The sequence below is a fragment of the Bradysia coprophila genome, unplaced genomic scaffold (genome assembly GCF_014529535.1).
Source record: "Bradysia coprophila strain Holo2 unplaced genomic scaffold, BU_Bcop_v1 contig_94, whole genome shotgun sequence".
NCBI lineage: Eukaryota > Metazoa > Arthropoda > Insecta > Diptera > Sciaridae > Bradysia > Bradysia coprophila.
In genome coordinates, this window is record NW_023504022.1 from 8,494,049 (window position 1) to 8,509,549 (window position 15,501).

Below are 15,501 nucleotides of genomic sequence, written 5' to 3' on the forward strand. Positions count from 1 at the left end.
TTGAACATGTCTTTGATGTAAAAAGCCTCTTTTCCGATTCTAGAAAAATAGAGTAGTAGTTCTTTTGAGCAAGAGAATCAGCGATCGTTTTCGTCTCTAAATAATGAAACAGGGAGAAAAGAGCCTTCTTATTTGAACTCCAATCAATCCGTAGGTAAAAAGCTCAAAGCTTTTGAAAGTGCTTGAGCTTAAAGCCTTGAAGAAGCCGGTCTGACTGAGTCATAATTACGGACCTGTTTCTACCAACTCGAAAATTGAAAAATGAAGGCAAGAATGTGCAATATTGTAACGGTAATCGAAAACTCAATTGAACGCCCGGACCTACTGTCGTTGTCATGCATGCATGCGTTTTAACGGAATCGATGCATTCGTTAATTATTCAAAGCACAAACTTTTTTTTTCGTCAAAACTAAATTCCACGTCACAAGCTATAATTGGTGTAGTAAACACAAAATTGCTTTTAAATAATTCAATTAATTGGTAAAGTTTTTCATGCGGAAAATTGGCAAAATTGATGTCACCGAAAAAATAATAATAATAGAGAAAAAGTCCTGTACAGGTTAGAACATCGTTTCATACAACAATTTTGAAAAATTGTCTGAATTATTAATTTCAAATTGGTTTTTACTGGCTACAAAGAGCGGCCCTTTTTTCATTTGCTAAATAAATGGAAAATAAATTTGTTCCAAACTCTAAGTGATAACATACAATAATCAATTAAAATATCATTGCAACGCACTTCAAGCAAAAGAGCTTTTTTTACAGTGCACAAATTTGTTTGATACACTGTCCAGTTTCAGTACTCTATTTAGAGTTGCACTGAAACAGCTCTTATCTACAAGCGTTATGTCTTTGCACATTTAACCCATAAGTTCATGGTCAAAGTTTCCCGTTTAGAATCAATTTTTATCGATAAATTTTCCACAGAATTTACGCTGATTTCAATTTTAAACTTTTCAATGCCAGTGTGCCGTTCGCAGACATCATTTTCGGCTCGTTATAAATAATTATTTAATGTCTATCAAAAAATTTATGGCACAGTAAAGTTCATCTCATCAAAACCAATCATAAATTAAATCTAAACTAATCTCCCAGCCAATAAAAACCTAAACACCCATCTAACCACAACTGATTATCCGGTTCCTTTTCGGCGTAATTTCATAAATACATATCCCACCATGGAAGAAAATGTCATCGAACAAATATGTATACCCACACACACTGACATCCCCAAACCTTATCTCAAAGGTTAAGCGCCTCTCTAATGATCTGAAATCCAATTTATATCTATCCTCTACAATGTTGTATCCATAAAATGATTTAATGATGTTCGTCACTCCCTCCCATCTTCATCCACAACAAACCTTTTCCACATTATAGATTTAATGTACATCACATGCTAAAATGAGGAGCACACACAAGGTTTTATTCCGATACAATACACTCTCAATTTGGTGTGTCATCTATTCAACCATGGGTTCCATTTATATCGACAAACCAAAAATTTATATTAGATTCTCACAGTTAGATGAGACCGTTCCACCGTTCCAACTGACAACGGACGTCCAGCATTATATAAATACAAGCATTTTTCCCGTTCAGATGATATACGAAAAACCAAAACATATTAACTGTATGTGAAACGATATACACACTGTATATACCAACGGCATTCATACATATATGTGAGTTGACCGAAGAAAGGTTTTGTTGTCCCAACCCAGAAATTATATTTCGAAAAACCTTTACCTTTCCCTTATGTGTAATGTGTATATAAAACCTCTCTATGCACAAATTTATGTCCTCTCCTTATTTAAATAAAAAAAAATCCTGGGGACTCCCTGAGCGATTGTGTTTGTGAAAACTTTTTTTTTCCTCAAAATTTTTTTTGTTTGCCTTCCTCGATGTAATAAATTTTTGGAACATAAAAAATATTTTTTTTTCCTTTCCATACGATAGGATATGATATGTGCTGGTGGTGGTAATTGGTGTGTCATTTTTTGGTTAATTTTGATAAATTTGGTGAGAACTACCTATTGTGTGCGGGTGTATGATGAATTACATATTGGAGGTATATTTCCAATTGGAGGTAAAGGCGGATGGCAAGGCGGCCAGGCGTGTATGCCAGCCGCCCGATTAGCACTGGAAGATGTGAATAATAGAAACAACTTACTACCGGGATATAAGCTCAATCTGCACAGCAATGATAGTGAGGTGAGTGACCTACAGTTTTTGATCGATTTTTTGATATTTATCGTTCGGTTGATATAAATACTATGAGTGACAAAGTTCCACTTTGGTCACAAGCTGGGAACAAGATTTAATGTACAGGAGTAGAAATGTCATTTTTAGCAGACGTCACATTTTCGCACTAGTGCAAAACTTTAAATTCAGAAATTCAATCCTTAAATTCTCTCAAATTCTTAAATTTGAGAATTTCAATAATTTGCAAGAATCATTCTCAAAAATTCCAGGTTAAGGCGCTTTACAACGTTTTAAACTGTCCTTAAAGTTCCTGAAAATTCTTAAATTTAATTCTTAATATTCTTTATGCAACTCGAGATCATAATGTTCGAATCTCGGTGCTAAGTACTTGATTAGGCTCACGATGTGTATTACGACATACGGCCTACGGTCTCGCGTCATAATTACATAAAATTTATTACGGTGACGTCACATTTTCTTCGAAAATAACTCATCACTCAAAACTACCCTATCCGAACGGCTTTATTCGCAAATCAAAAACTGTTCATTTCACAGTCAAATTAAAACGAACCAAGACACAGACATCGCAAAACAAATTAACCGAATTCCATTAACAAATCATAAATCCCCTAACCCACTGTAGAATACATTCGCTGCATGTATAATTCAAGTACGTCCATTAACGCCATCGCGATCGCTTATAAAGTGTGTCTAAAATCAATAACCCTTTTAATGCTAATTAAATGGTTTCCCATTTCATAATATCGCGATACTCGACATTCGATACATTCGCTTGACTCACGTTTATTTAACTGTTTTTTATTATTCTGTGTTTGTTTCTTGTTTCACATTTATAACCCACAAACCAAACAGCAAAGCTAACAATGAAAAAATATTTCTTCAATAATTGATTTTTCACTCGAATACCCATTCTCTACACTGTCTCTCACCATCGAGCTAAAAACAAAGCGTTCAGGATATTAAGTGGAAGCGGAATATTTGTATATTGGAGCGCTAACTACCTATTTGTCACAATCACATATGGCATATAACGCGAGGGGTACTTATTGTGTTGATGTGAACAAATGGAAGCGGTATAACACACAAACATAACGAATGATTTATAAGAAATAATAGAAAATATATATCCGCGTAACAAGCGTAACAAGCGCCCTGGTATAAATCAGTGCCTATTTTTAGTGAAATTTCATGAAATTTCGTGAAATTCGTTAAATTTCGTGAAATTCGTTAAATTTCGTGAAATTCGTTAAATTTCGTGAAATTCGTTAAATTTCGTGAAATTCGTTAAATTTCGTGAAATTCGTTAAATTTCGTGAAATTCGTTAAATTTCGTAAAATTCGTTAAATTTCGTAAAATTCGTTAAATTTCGTGAAATTCGTTAAATTTCGTGAAATTCGTTAAATTTCGTGAAATTTCGTAAAATTCGTGAAATTTCCTGAAATTCATGAAATTTCGTGAAAATTCGTGAAAACACAAGTTGCCACTTAAAATACGCAAATACGCAATATCACAATAAATATTGGAAAAAACGAACTTATATGGAACCTTTTTCGTAAGGTCGGAAGTTGTCAAATAGCGATCAGGTGAGCATTTCCGATCATATGATAATTGTATCTATCTGACGTTGCCACATCAATAACGAGAGAAAACTATGGTGTTATCGGAATTGACTACCTGATCGTCATTTGACCACTTCCTTAAATCAATGAACTGTAAAGTTTGATGGCTAATCGAGTTTTTAAGTTATAAGGTGTTATAAGGAGTTATAAGGTTTTTACTGTTCACCAATAGATGATAAAACAACTATATCATTGTCTTCGAAAGACCTTAAAATTTTTAAAGATAAATTAGTCTATGAAGGCCCTATTCGCTTTGTAATTTAGGTTCTACTATCTTTGGATTTTCATGTTATATTAGATCGTCTAAAAAAATTGTTGCAAGAATGGGTCAATAAAAGCAACTAACTGTAGCTAGACCTGTATACCGTGCAATAGAAAAACCACCCACTATTTATCAGACAGAAAATGTCTGAATACAAACTGAAACGTAAACCGAATTTTCTGTTGACCACACTATTCTTTCAAAGTCTTTTATTTGTGAGATATTTGTCAGGAAAACTAATTATTATTACACCGAACCGAACCCTGTGTAGAATCAGTCAAAAAAAACCTTGAATAGTAAAGGCGACGCAAGTAATAGAGATTCGAAAGTGGGTAAAGACGTTTTTACTAAAAAAGTGAACCACAAGTGACTTTGTCGGTTCGGCTTTGATTGATCGAGAATGTGACGCTTCCATGACTCAATTTCTAGAACGAACTTTGAGAACCAATTTGGAGGTTTATGTGATGATAGCTACCACATAAGATTGTTTGTAGATGTCGTTCAGATGATTCAGATGCCATTAATTTTGGGGTTCATTTGTTGCTTTTATGTGTTTATGAACTCAATATTTCGATTTAATGTCAAGTGAGGCCCAATCCACACCATAAGTCCCCTGCAAAATCAAAATGAAACGCACGACAACCAAATGAAAGTGAAATTTCCTGAAATTTTGTGAAATTCGTGAAATAAATTTTCAAAATAGGCCCTGGGTATAATCATTTTTGAAGTAATCGTTACATATAGTCGTTGAAAATGAAAAAAAGGAAATCAGAATTTTATAACGCACACCCATGTAAATTAGCCATGTATACAATACCTGTTGCTATGCTATCGTTAAGTTTGATTTCCGTGCATACAATTTTCGGCAGAGCAAATTCAAAAAATTGAAAAGAAAAATTGATTTCACACAGAAGATGGATTTGTTTTTATTGGTCTTTACGTATAAAGACAGTTAGTATACACACACAGCTCACCAGCAGCTTTATATTTATTGCGGGGTGGGATTTGAGCGATGACACACAACCTGAATTTTTTTTTCGGTTTAGGACTTTTCATTTTGTTTTTCAATTTTACTTTTCCGCATAATCTTTTCTTCTTTCTGTTGCCAATCTTTTGTATGAAAATAATAAATTTTTTATGATTCTTCTTATGGCATTATAAATACGGGCAATGTGGCACATAAAATCATTTTTTTTTTATCTTTTGCAATTTTTTGTTAAGCCACTCATATATAAATGGATGTTTTATTGGGCAAGATTTAAGATAGATTTGATGTGCGGCATTAGACTATGCGAAATTTTGTTAGATGGGATGTATAAAGAACGTTTCATGGAAATCGGGTACATTTAAGACGCAAAACAGCTTATCATAATGTCCCATATAACCTAACGGAGGGATTTATTTTTATTATTTTAACCCCGAGCTGGGAAAAACTAGTTTCATCCGTAACAAAATAGACGACCATGTCTAACACCTTCTCCCCTCACAAGACGAACGTTAAATAAATAAAAAAAAGAGAAAAATTCAAAGAAATTTTCAGCCTGTGTCAACAACATTAGTAAATGGAAAAATAATTTTCGTTCGGGGAAATTTTGACGAAATTAAATCACAATTGAGGCTATGCTTAAGCCCAGAAAATCCGTAATTTAAATTAATATTTGTGATGTAGGATTGGAGTTTATATAGGCCGTAGGTAGAGAGAAATAATCCCCTTGCTGGTGAGTGTCATTCGTCACCCTCGCACGATAATTTTATATAAGGCACAAAGGAGCAGAGGTGACTTTATGGTGAAAATCTTACATCCCTGATCGATTCATTATAATACAATAGATCCGGGTTTTTGACCTTATTGGTATATGGGATGGACTGAGATAATACAAAATATTTTATTATTCACCTTGACTGAGTCAGGCCTGGTCAAACTTCTTAAAAACTCTATCAAAAATCAAATCAGCTAAACCATACCATCATATGTTGCAACGCAGCACTTTAATCTTTTACTTTAAATTGTTAAATATTATCTTCATGTAAGAGCATTAAATCAATGATCTAGTACTTCAAAAAGTTTTTTTTTTCACAATTCACAATTCCTATACCTCGTACTATATACCGCAACGTTATATTTTCCGTGATCGTAAAAATTGTACGACCTAAAATGTTCTTTCTAAAATTATTTTAATAGATTTTGAGGATTTAAATTCTTAAAAATGCCTAAAAAATATCTTCATTTGTTTGAACCTTTATCACTTCATATCACTATTACTGTATTGTAAGCCATTTTATACTGTCCACCTCCGTAGTGGAGTAAGTGCTCGCGAAAACTATAGCTAGGACAAAACTAACTAGTATGGACAGGACATGTAAGACGATTGAACACAAAACTTGCAAATTTATGGTTACGGACAACCTTAAAAATGTTACTGGAATAATGGGATGTTAGCACTCCAAATATTTGATTTGCAAAAACGAAATCAAAAGTGAATTCCCTATAATCTCTTACTCGCTCGACCAGCAATCGATTATAGTTTAAATCGGCTAAAGAAGCTCCGTGAGATATTCTTGTTTACTCTGATCGTAAAGCTATTTTTAGTGCTTTTCCCAGCGTTCCCAATTCTTCTGTTATTATATGTAGATTCAGTGTACTCATTTTACAATTTTATGGCTAAGTTTTTATGACTATGATTTCATGAACTCTAAACATTTTAAATTGCGACATTCACGACACCATTCACCACAGAGAAAAGTGTCGATTCTGGGTATAATACAGTTCGTTAATGTTTTGTACTTGTAATGTTGCTCTTCATAAAAAATGAAGAGAAAAACCTATTCGATCCCATCAAACATTTATTCAAACAATAAAATTGGCTAAAACACCTAATTACACGCGCCAAAATAAATATTATCGTTCAACGATATCGAATTATATTGCCGCCTACACAGAGCCTACAATATATAATAATTGATCGTACGTACAAGCGATTATAAACACGATAATCTAAATGAATTTCTTTTTTTGGAAATTGTACAATGGAAACGGAATAAAAATGGAAAAAGGCCAATTCAACACAGACAACTTCTCACATCTGAAGTAAAAACATTTTTATATCTGTCTGGTCACGAAAATATCAAGGAAAACATTTTGGAATTGTATCCGGTTTTGGATTTACATTTGCGATTTATGTTTTCATTTCGATATTGATTGCTTCTAATAGAAATTTTTCGGGATCCGAAACGGATGTACGTAACGAATATAAATATCGATAAATAAGTCGAGAATAAGGGAGAATAATATTCATTTGGCTGGACTGTTGAAGCGAAAGGAGATTAGGAAATTATAACCGTATCGACTACACAACTTTCGTTACTGAGTGTAGATTTAATAAACTAACGGCAGTACGAAAGACCGAACATCTACGAGATAAACAAAAATGTAAAATCAATATGGTTGAGTATAGAAAAACGCTTCTTTTACATGCAACGTGCGTCGAGAACCGAACTTTTCACGTTTCAACTTAGGATAAAAAGTCTCGTTACCATGTGTTCATTGACCTCGGCTAAGCCTCGGATCAACAACAGTCACCCAAATCGTTGACCGTTCGCAAAAGATTCAAGTTTCAATATCAATATTCAAAATTAATTCAGTCGACAACGTCACTGTTAGCATTAAATTTTTACAGCCCAAAGATTGGATTGGAGTTTTGGCAGTGCCTATTTTACGGAAACATGTTTCTCAAGTTTTTGAAAGTTTCCAAAATGTTTCTTAAAGTTTCTCAAAGTTTCTTAAAGTTTCTAGAAAAGTTTCCTTGAAGAAAAGTTTTCCGTTGAAAAGCAGGAACCCAGATCTAAGATCATTCGTTCCCTACTCTGACCTTGCTTCTTCTATCCGGGAGATTTCCTTCCTTTCGATAAGAAGTCGTTAAGGCCGTATGGTTAAGGCACCTTACATCGCATGTAAACATTTACGGTAGTAAACCGTCTTAACCTGGCCTTAAGGCATTTGCCATCTAATGATAGGTAGATCCACATCTTGGATCCACACAAAGGTGCGAAACCTGAGACAACAAGAACAATTAGGGCCGACAAAACTATCTATTCTTTGTAGATGATCGATAAGGTTGCAGTGGTTCGTAATCACAGCCTAAAGTACTTGTAAATGTATTGAAACTAGAATGTATCGAATCAAAGCATTGGGAAACCGTTTGATCATATCGTTTTTCCAAACTCCTGTCGCGTAGCAAATATTGGTCCGATTGAAAAACTAATTACTGTTCCGGACTCCTGAGATATTCGCGTTTTTCTATTGACAAGGTAAAAGAATAGTAGACGATAAAAAATGACTGCCGTAGTACCGTTCCAGATGCTGTTCCAGCTGTAGAGCCCTCAGAAAAAAAAATCTGCATTTTGGCACCAACTTTTTTTCCAAGACATCTGTGGGCTTGCAGCACAAAAGTACTGGGTTTATTTATATGTGGGTGAGGCCAGCTACAACACCCCATACTCAGTTCCGTGGAACAACGAAGCTGCAGAGAATCCGGACTCTCCGAATATTCAATATATTTTTAGTCATAACTCTCGTGGATGTACTCGCACCAAGCAGTGCGTATACTCTACCTGTAGGTCTTTCCAAGGCCGACATTCGTACAACATTACAACAATTTAAAATAATTTTTTCTTGAGTTTTTGCCGAAAAACTGTTTTCGGTACCCTCGGACATGTCTTTACTTTTGAGCTCTTTTCACAGAAAACAATTTTTTTTGATCTTTTCCTTGCTGCTTTTCGCCAGAATTTTCGCCAAATGGAGAAAAAAGTAGATCTGGTTGTGGTCTAAATTTTTCTACATTTGACCAAAACTGAGCCATCATGGCTTTATGGTGAAAAATCGATTTAAAGAATGTCTTGGCCGGAAATATGTCAGTTAGTGTTATGATTCTTTCTTTGTTTTGCCACTTGATACATTTCTTGACCTTCGTGACATTAGTCGCTAAAGTTGGTTTCAACGTTCCTCAAATTTTGTAATTTATCAGCTAGATTGGTTGTTTCAAGCCAGTTGCATTAGTCACCTCTGCTTATTTTGTGCGAAGTAGATGCTCAGAATTACATTAAAAAGTTCCAAAAACTTTCAACGCTCTCTCAACTCCTTTTCAAAAAAAAATATTGATATGGGCCATGGTTGAACTTACACATAAACTACATCAATCAAACCCAGTCGGGCCCTACATCCCCAGAACATAAACTTTCAAAAAGTTATCTTTGTTTTCTAATCCGTATATTATGCCGATCTGATCCACTTCATATTGTAAGAATTTCCGTTACAACGAAATTAATTTTCCTAACGAAAATTTAATGTCCCGCATGGAATCAAGTAAACAACTCATTCCAAAAAATTTTAAGTGTTTCGACCAAAAAAAAAACAAAACGAACCGAGAAAGAAACAAAAATAATATTTAAGATGAAGAATGTTCGCAGCGCCGTCACTCCTTCTTCTCAACACTAGCACACACAATTTCCACAAATAAAAATAATATTAAATGGGGAAAAGATTAAAATTTATGTGTGGGAAATCGTAAAAAATTGTTTTTATGGTGCGGCAGCGGCGCAAAATATATGTGTGTGTATGTAGAAAATATGTATACTATCGGTTGTTGTTGTAGCAAATGCTTCACATCATGCAGAGAGACAATGAATGTCCTTTTTTTATATTATCACGTGAAGGGAATAAAATATGTATACAATGGGTCGGTCGGTATGGCGTCTAATTTCTATTTTCCTATCCTAAATGATTTAAATTGCTATAAAAATTGAACATATTCATGGCATAGAATCGGTAATGGCAGCTGAAACGAATGAAATGGTGTGCTACAACGACAATTTATCCAACCAGAAGGCATTCTAGCCGAGAGTGGTTTTATTCGGACCGAAACAATGATTGGTAACGCAAGTGGATATGCCATACGTTAGAGTACCGTATATGGATGGACTATTAAAAGCTTACACTTAAGGGGTAATTCAGAAAATGGGCACGCTAAAAATGACTAATTTCAGATCCATCTTCTGAGGGTGCATGCAAAAATGTGTGATATTGAAAATACATGGAGCAAGCTTTCCCTTAGAAGCGTGCGTACTTTGTGAACAGAGATTGCATTGACCAACTTCGGTAATTTTTTGTTAAATTAGTGCACCATCGCGCTAATACAATTGTCATCAATTTCGTTAGGGATCATCCAAGTGACGTTTAGAATCAAAAGTCGGTCTTATCCATCTGTCAAAGTGACATTTTAAACGTCAAACGTAAAAAAATATTCGAAGTGGCCAGAAAATAGTTTATTTTTCCTCAATTATGTTATTATAATAGAAATGAGGAAAAATAAACTATTTTCTGGCTACTTCGAATATTTTTTTACGTTTGACATTTAAAATGTCACTTTGACAGATGGATAAGACCGACGTTTGATTCTGGCAGCACCGAAAAAAGTGACTACACCCAACGCAACTCCAATCAAAAGTGATCATATTCGACAGCTGCCATACAAAGTACTATTTTACATGAAATGGTTTTTTTTACAGTGTTTTACACTGTCAAGTTAATAGTGCGGTAATGTACATACTCTGACCTACAGGTGCTGTTTACCGATAATTTACCGAAGTCGGTATAAATGGAACCTCTATTTGTGAACGTCCACCTCATACGAATACTAATAAAGCCCCGGCATCAACATTCTGATGTAATTTTACCGTTTTTCACTCTGTTTTTCTACCGTTATGTAATAACAAAATGTCGTTGCTGTTTGTGAGTGCTAAGGCTCATTGTTTCGACTCACGCCATACACCCGGACCCACGGTGAATCGATAATTTGTTCCCCATAAAACGATTATTTCCTCTCCATTGCGTTGAGCTTTAAACGTGATTTGAAAATCATTCGAAGGGAACGTCACTTTTTACAATAAAATGGTGTGGACTTGTTCAACTTGCGTAAGAAAATGTCCTATCGTTGTTCAGTGGGGGTAAGGTCTGCCCGTTTTTTTTAGCAAAGCTTCTAAGTGATGCTTTTAATTGAATATGGTTTCGTTGCCAGAATAGCAAAATTAACCGAAAAGAAGGTGGATTCTCATAAATTTTCGTTCGCTTGAAGCACATGCTTCGGTTAGTGGCCTTTTAATCTAAAAACAGATCACCGACTCTTGACGGTGCTGAAGAAAAAAAAAACTAAAACGAAAATAAAACGTTTTACCAATCACAATGGGATTCGTTTAGTATAATAATCCGGTGCGATAAAAAGAAAAGCTCCAAAATCTAATACAATATCCCGGCCATATAAAAAAAGGGACAAACATAACGTCGGAACCCATTAATCCGAATCCCATAATCGTTAAATTCAATTACATAGCATATAACCGAGTCAACATACTGGCAAAGCATCAGAAAACATACATTTCATGTTAATACTCTAACAATCGTATAACCATGCATTACTGGATTGTTTTATTTCGAACAAAGATACGAAAGAAAGAACCGGAGAAGATGTAATCCAAATAGATGAAACTTTCCTTTAGCATTTTCGCATACATAGTACATCAAAAGGTATCCTAATCTAAGTCTTAGTTTATTATAAACATGCGCCTACCTTTACATGTCTATTGCCATTATTACCTTAACAAAATGCCTGATATTTTATCAGACGGATATATCGCTGAACCAGGTGGTAATAAAGAGCTTCATATTAAGTTGTCTCCCCAACTTTGAGATGTTGTACACCATCGTATTATGTGTAACACCTTTCCCTATATATAGTACCTGTACCAACCTCGTTTCGTACACACAAAACTGTTGTAAGAATTATGGTTCTGTATCATGTACGCAGCCACTAAATTTATGGAAAATGTGTAACGATTCGGGGGATGCTAAGCGCTTCGGTTTTGTTTTGATAATATTCGCTGTACGTAATTCTTTACACCGTAGACATCTTGTACAACCATCCGAAATTCGAGTGCTGTAATTCGACATCATTTATATCTCACTGAATGTACACATTAACGGTTGTGTCTTGACAGTGTAAATAGTACAGCACTATGCTAACATTGGGTGGCTCTATGTATATACATTCGTAGCATAAAGACAAAGGTAAAATATTTCACCTAATGGATGGCAGCAATTTTATGTTGTACCACATCGCGTTATAAAAGGAGCGAATGTTGCTTGACTGACGACTACGATTACATAATAAATCATCATTTGGTTGAATCACGCATTTCTTCCTATAATATGCGTAACAACACCACAGCGCCGTCTCTAGACAGGTGTGTCGATGATTAGGAATCAGAAGGGGTGTAAGTCGAAGCATTGGGAGCGTAAAAGAAAAACCTAATTCCATCTTTCGACATTTTGCATTAATATCCAGTTCAAAAATACCATTTCTCATCAGAACATGGTGACAGTGGTTACTTGATACAATGGTCTAAGAACACTATATGAATTTGCTCACGAACAAGTTTAGCGAATTTTAGTTAAAAGTGAAATTTCAACTCATCACCAAACTTGCTCTTGGCCAGTCTAAAGCTACCACAAACAGATCAAGTTGTTCGGACAAATGTATGTGAAATTTGGACATAAAAAATGTTTTTACAAATCTTCATAAGCCAAACATACTCATGCGACTTGAGTTTTTGATACTTCTATCATTATACCTGGTTAACACGAATGTTGAGCATTCATCACATCAACAACGAATAGGTGCCAGATAAGCCAAATAAACAAAACATTCTGAGAGAAAATGATAAGACTTTGGGAGCTAATGCTTGAAGTACAAGGAGAGACAAACGGAAGAAATGGTTGAAAATAATTCTTCAAGTGGTCACTGTAGCAGGGCCTATCTTTGGGAATGTTATTTCTGAAAAATTCTGGCAAATTTCCGAAAAAATCCCGAAAAAAATTTTTCGGAACTTTTTCAGAATTTTTCGGATTTAAAATTCGCAATAATAAGCCCTGCGACATCAGTAGCACTTTGGCAGTACCTATCAAGAAAGGGAAGACAAGTGACTTACAAAACAAACAGAGTTAAGAGAATTATTTTATCGACTATCCGCCGCTTGCACAGTAGCGGCAACGCACATGTCTGACCTATAACACGAAAATGCTGTATTGGGTAAATTGGTAAGGTAACATCAATTTTCATTGATAAGAGCGCTCGGTACTGGAATATAAATAAGTCGAATGAATATAAATGGTGAATGATATGGAAAAGAAATTGATAATCAAAAATTCACAACATTCCAGTGAACATTGTATGGAAAAGCGGTGGAGGGTGAAAAATCGAAGAAAATGGTTATGCCATTCGAATTCAAATTGAAATTAGGAAATCACAATATCGAATATAGATATATCTATATACGAGAAAGCTTCACTTCCTTTTCCATTTCAACCTTTTCCTCAGTTTTGCCATCCTAATATAATGGCAAACACAAACATGATACACTCACACACATTTTGTTCAACCGTTCGTTGTGACTACTATGTAATGTATAACTTGGTACATGACGAATAGATTTATATAGATATGTTTCAATGCAGTCGATGAATTACTTGCCATTCGAACGAAAACTATTATATTGAGGTAGAAATGGTTCAAGCTTCAGTTTTTTTTTTCTATATTTTCATTTCAATTCCTAATGTGATGGATTCAGTGGTTTTTCTTGGAAGTTGATGTAAGCTGGATTTGTAACGAATAGGAATTGCGATGAAAAACTTTTCAGATGAATGACTTTGTTTGGTCTGTGCGATCTTATTTCCCCCCTTTTACGTACTTCACTGACAGCCGATTTTGCAAAGAAATGTAAAGAGTGCAATTGAAGAATTATGTCAGTACTATAAATCTTGGCTTACGAGTGCTATACATTACCGTGCATTGGAAACGAATTTCCAATTGAGATTGACTACATCAATCTTATTGTGGCTCGTGATAGTGTTTGGATATATTTTTTTAAAAAATGTTTTTTTTTCCCTTTCGAAACCCTCCAAATAAAGAACCGCAGTGGAAATTTATTTACTTTTGAAATCTCCATTAAAAGTTTGATGGTGATTGTATAGACGTATAGGTATATGGATGAACAAAGACAGGCTGTGTCTGATAATCTATAAATTGTGTTTGAGGAAGGAAAGACGATTACTACACAACAAAATCGAAGATAAAATTGCTTTTCACAAAGCATAGAACTTCTTCGCCACGTTAAGGTATGCTTAGTGCAGCCTTCAGGTAAAGTGATATAGACGAGTTTTGCAGATGAAATCCCATTTGAAAACAAAAATTTCCGTAGACTACTCAAGATTCTTCCCTTTTGTAGCCAATGACTGCAATCTATCCTTAAAATTTTCTGGGAAACGATGGTAGTAGCGAGGCGAGAGATAATAATTTTTTTTTTTACAACGCAGTCGAGAAAATAGTCATTTTCCATCCTCAGCTGAAACTTTAAAAGTCTTTGTTGTGAAATGCGTTGTGTTTAAGTCGGGAAAAAGTTGGAAACTGCATTTTCTCGGATGACGTGTGTTCAGAGTGCAGCGAGTGAAAAAGTGACAGTTGAAAAGAGAAATAGTTATTTGTTCACAGAGGGAAAAAAAGTTGGAAATTTCACAACGTTTTTCACAACAAATGCCTCCGAAGTTTAAGCACGTGAGAAAATGTCTGCGTTGCGAAAAACTCTTGTTCACCCCATAGAGACAAGTTATGAAAATATAACATTTCTCACCTGAACTGTCATCTTTTCCCCTTCTCACCGCATTTGAGTGGAGAAAATACCTAGAATAAAGCCTTGCCTATCAAGAGCATCGATGCCAATTTGACTTGAAATATTATAGACTTATTCGATAGCAACGCAACACTTTTCTTGACATCTGCGTTTCAAGCTTAAAACTAAATATTTCTTCTGATTTACCTTCAAGTTAACAAAGAGGGAACAGAAACTCTGACATTAGAAAGACAACATTTCATCCAGTGAACACAAAATAAGTAAAATAAATACAATTGAGGCCCTTCTAATATGTTTACTGATTTCACCTACTGGATGGAGTTGAAATTATTTCGATTGTAATTTAACTTTTCGTTGCACACCCAGAAAAACCCAGGATTTTTTGTAATTTAATGCGATTTACTTTTGCTACGTACAATGAATAAATTTTACCAGACAGTTCATGCTAACGAAATGATTATAATCCGGACAGAGACGGATTAAGGTTTTCAACACCCCTGTGCAATTAAGAAATTTATATAATTTCACCAAAGCACTGTCAAGCACCGAAGCTAACTTTGACATCACTCAATTAGAAGGCCGAAAACACACCTGTTGACTATTTAAAAAACAAGGCATCAGAACAGTCGGAGCGTTTGCTGCGACTTAGCCCCGTA

General features: G+C 34.8%; 1 protein-coding gene across 2 annotated transcripts in view; it reads left to right on the plus strand.

The window, feature by feature from the left end:
* Window positions 1-15,501, plus strand: part of LOC119085245 (gamma-aminobutyric acid type B receptor subunit 1) — a 271,765-nt gene that overhangs the window by 7,988 nt on the left and 248,276 nt on the right. For both annotated transcript variants that reach the window (XM_037195575.1, XM_037195574.1), the window contains exon 2: window positions 1,960-2,214. In XM_037195575.1, the coding sequence (XP_037051470.1) occupies window positions 1,960-2,214 (255 nt within the window). The remainder of the gene's footprint in view (window positions 1-1,959; window positions 2,215-15,501) is intronic.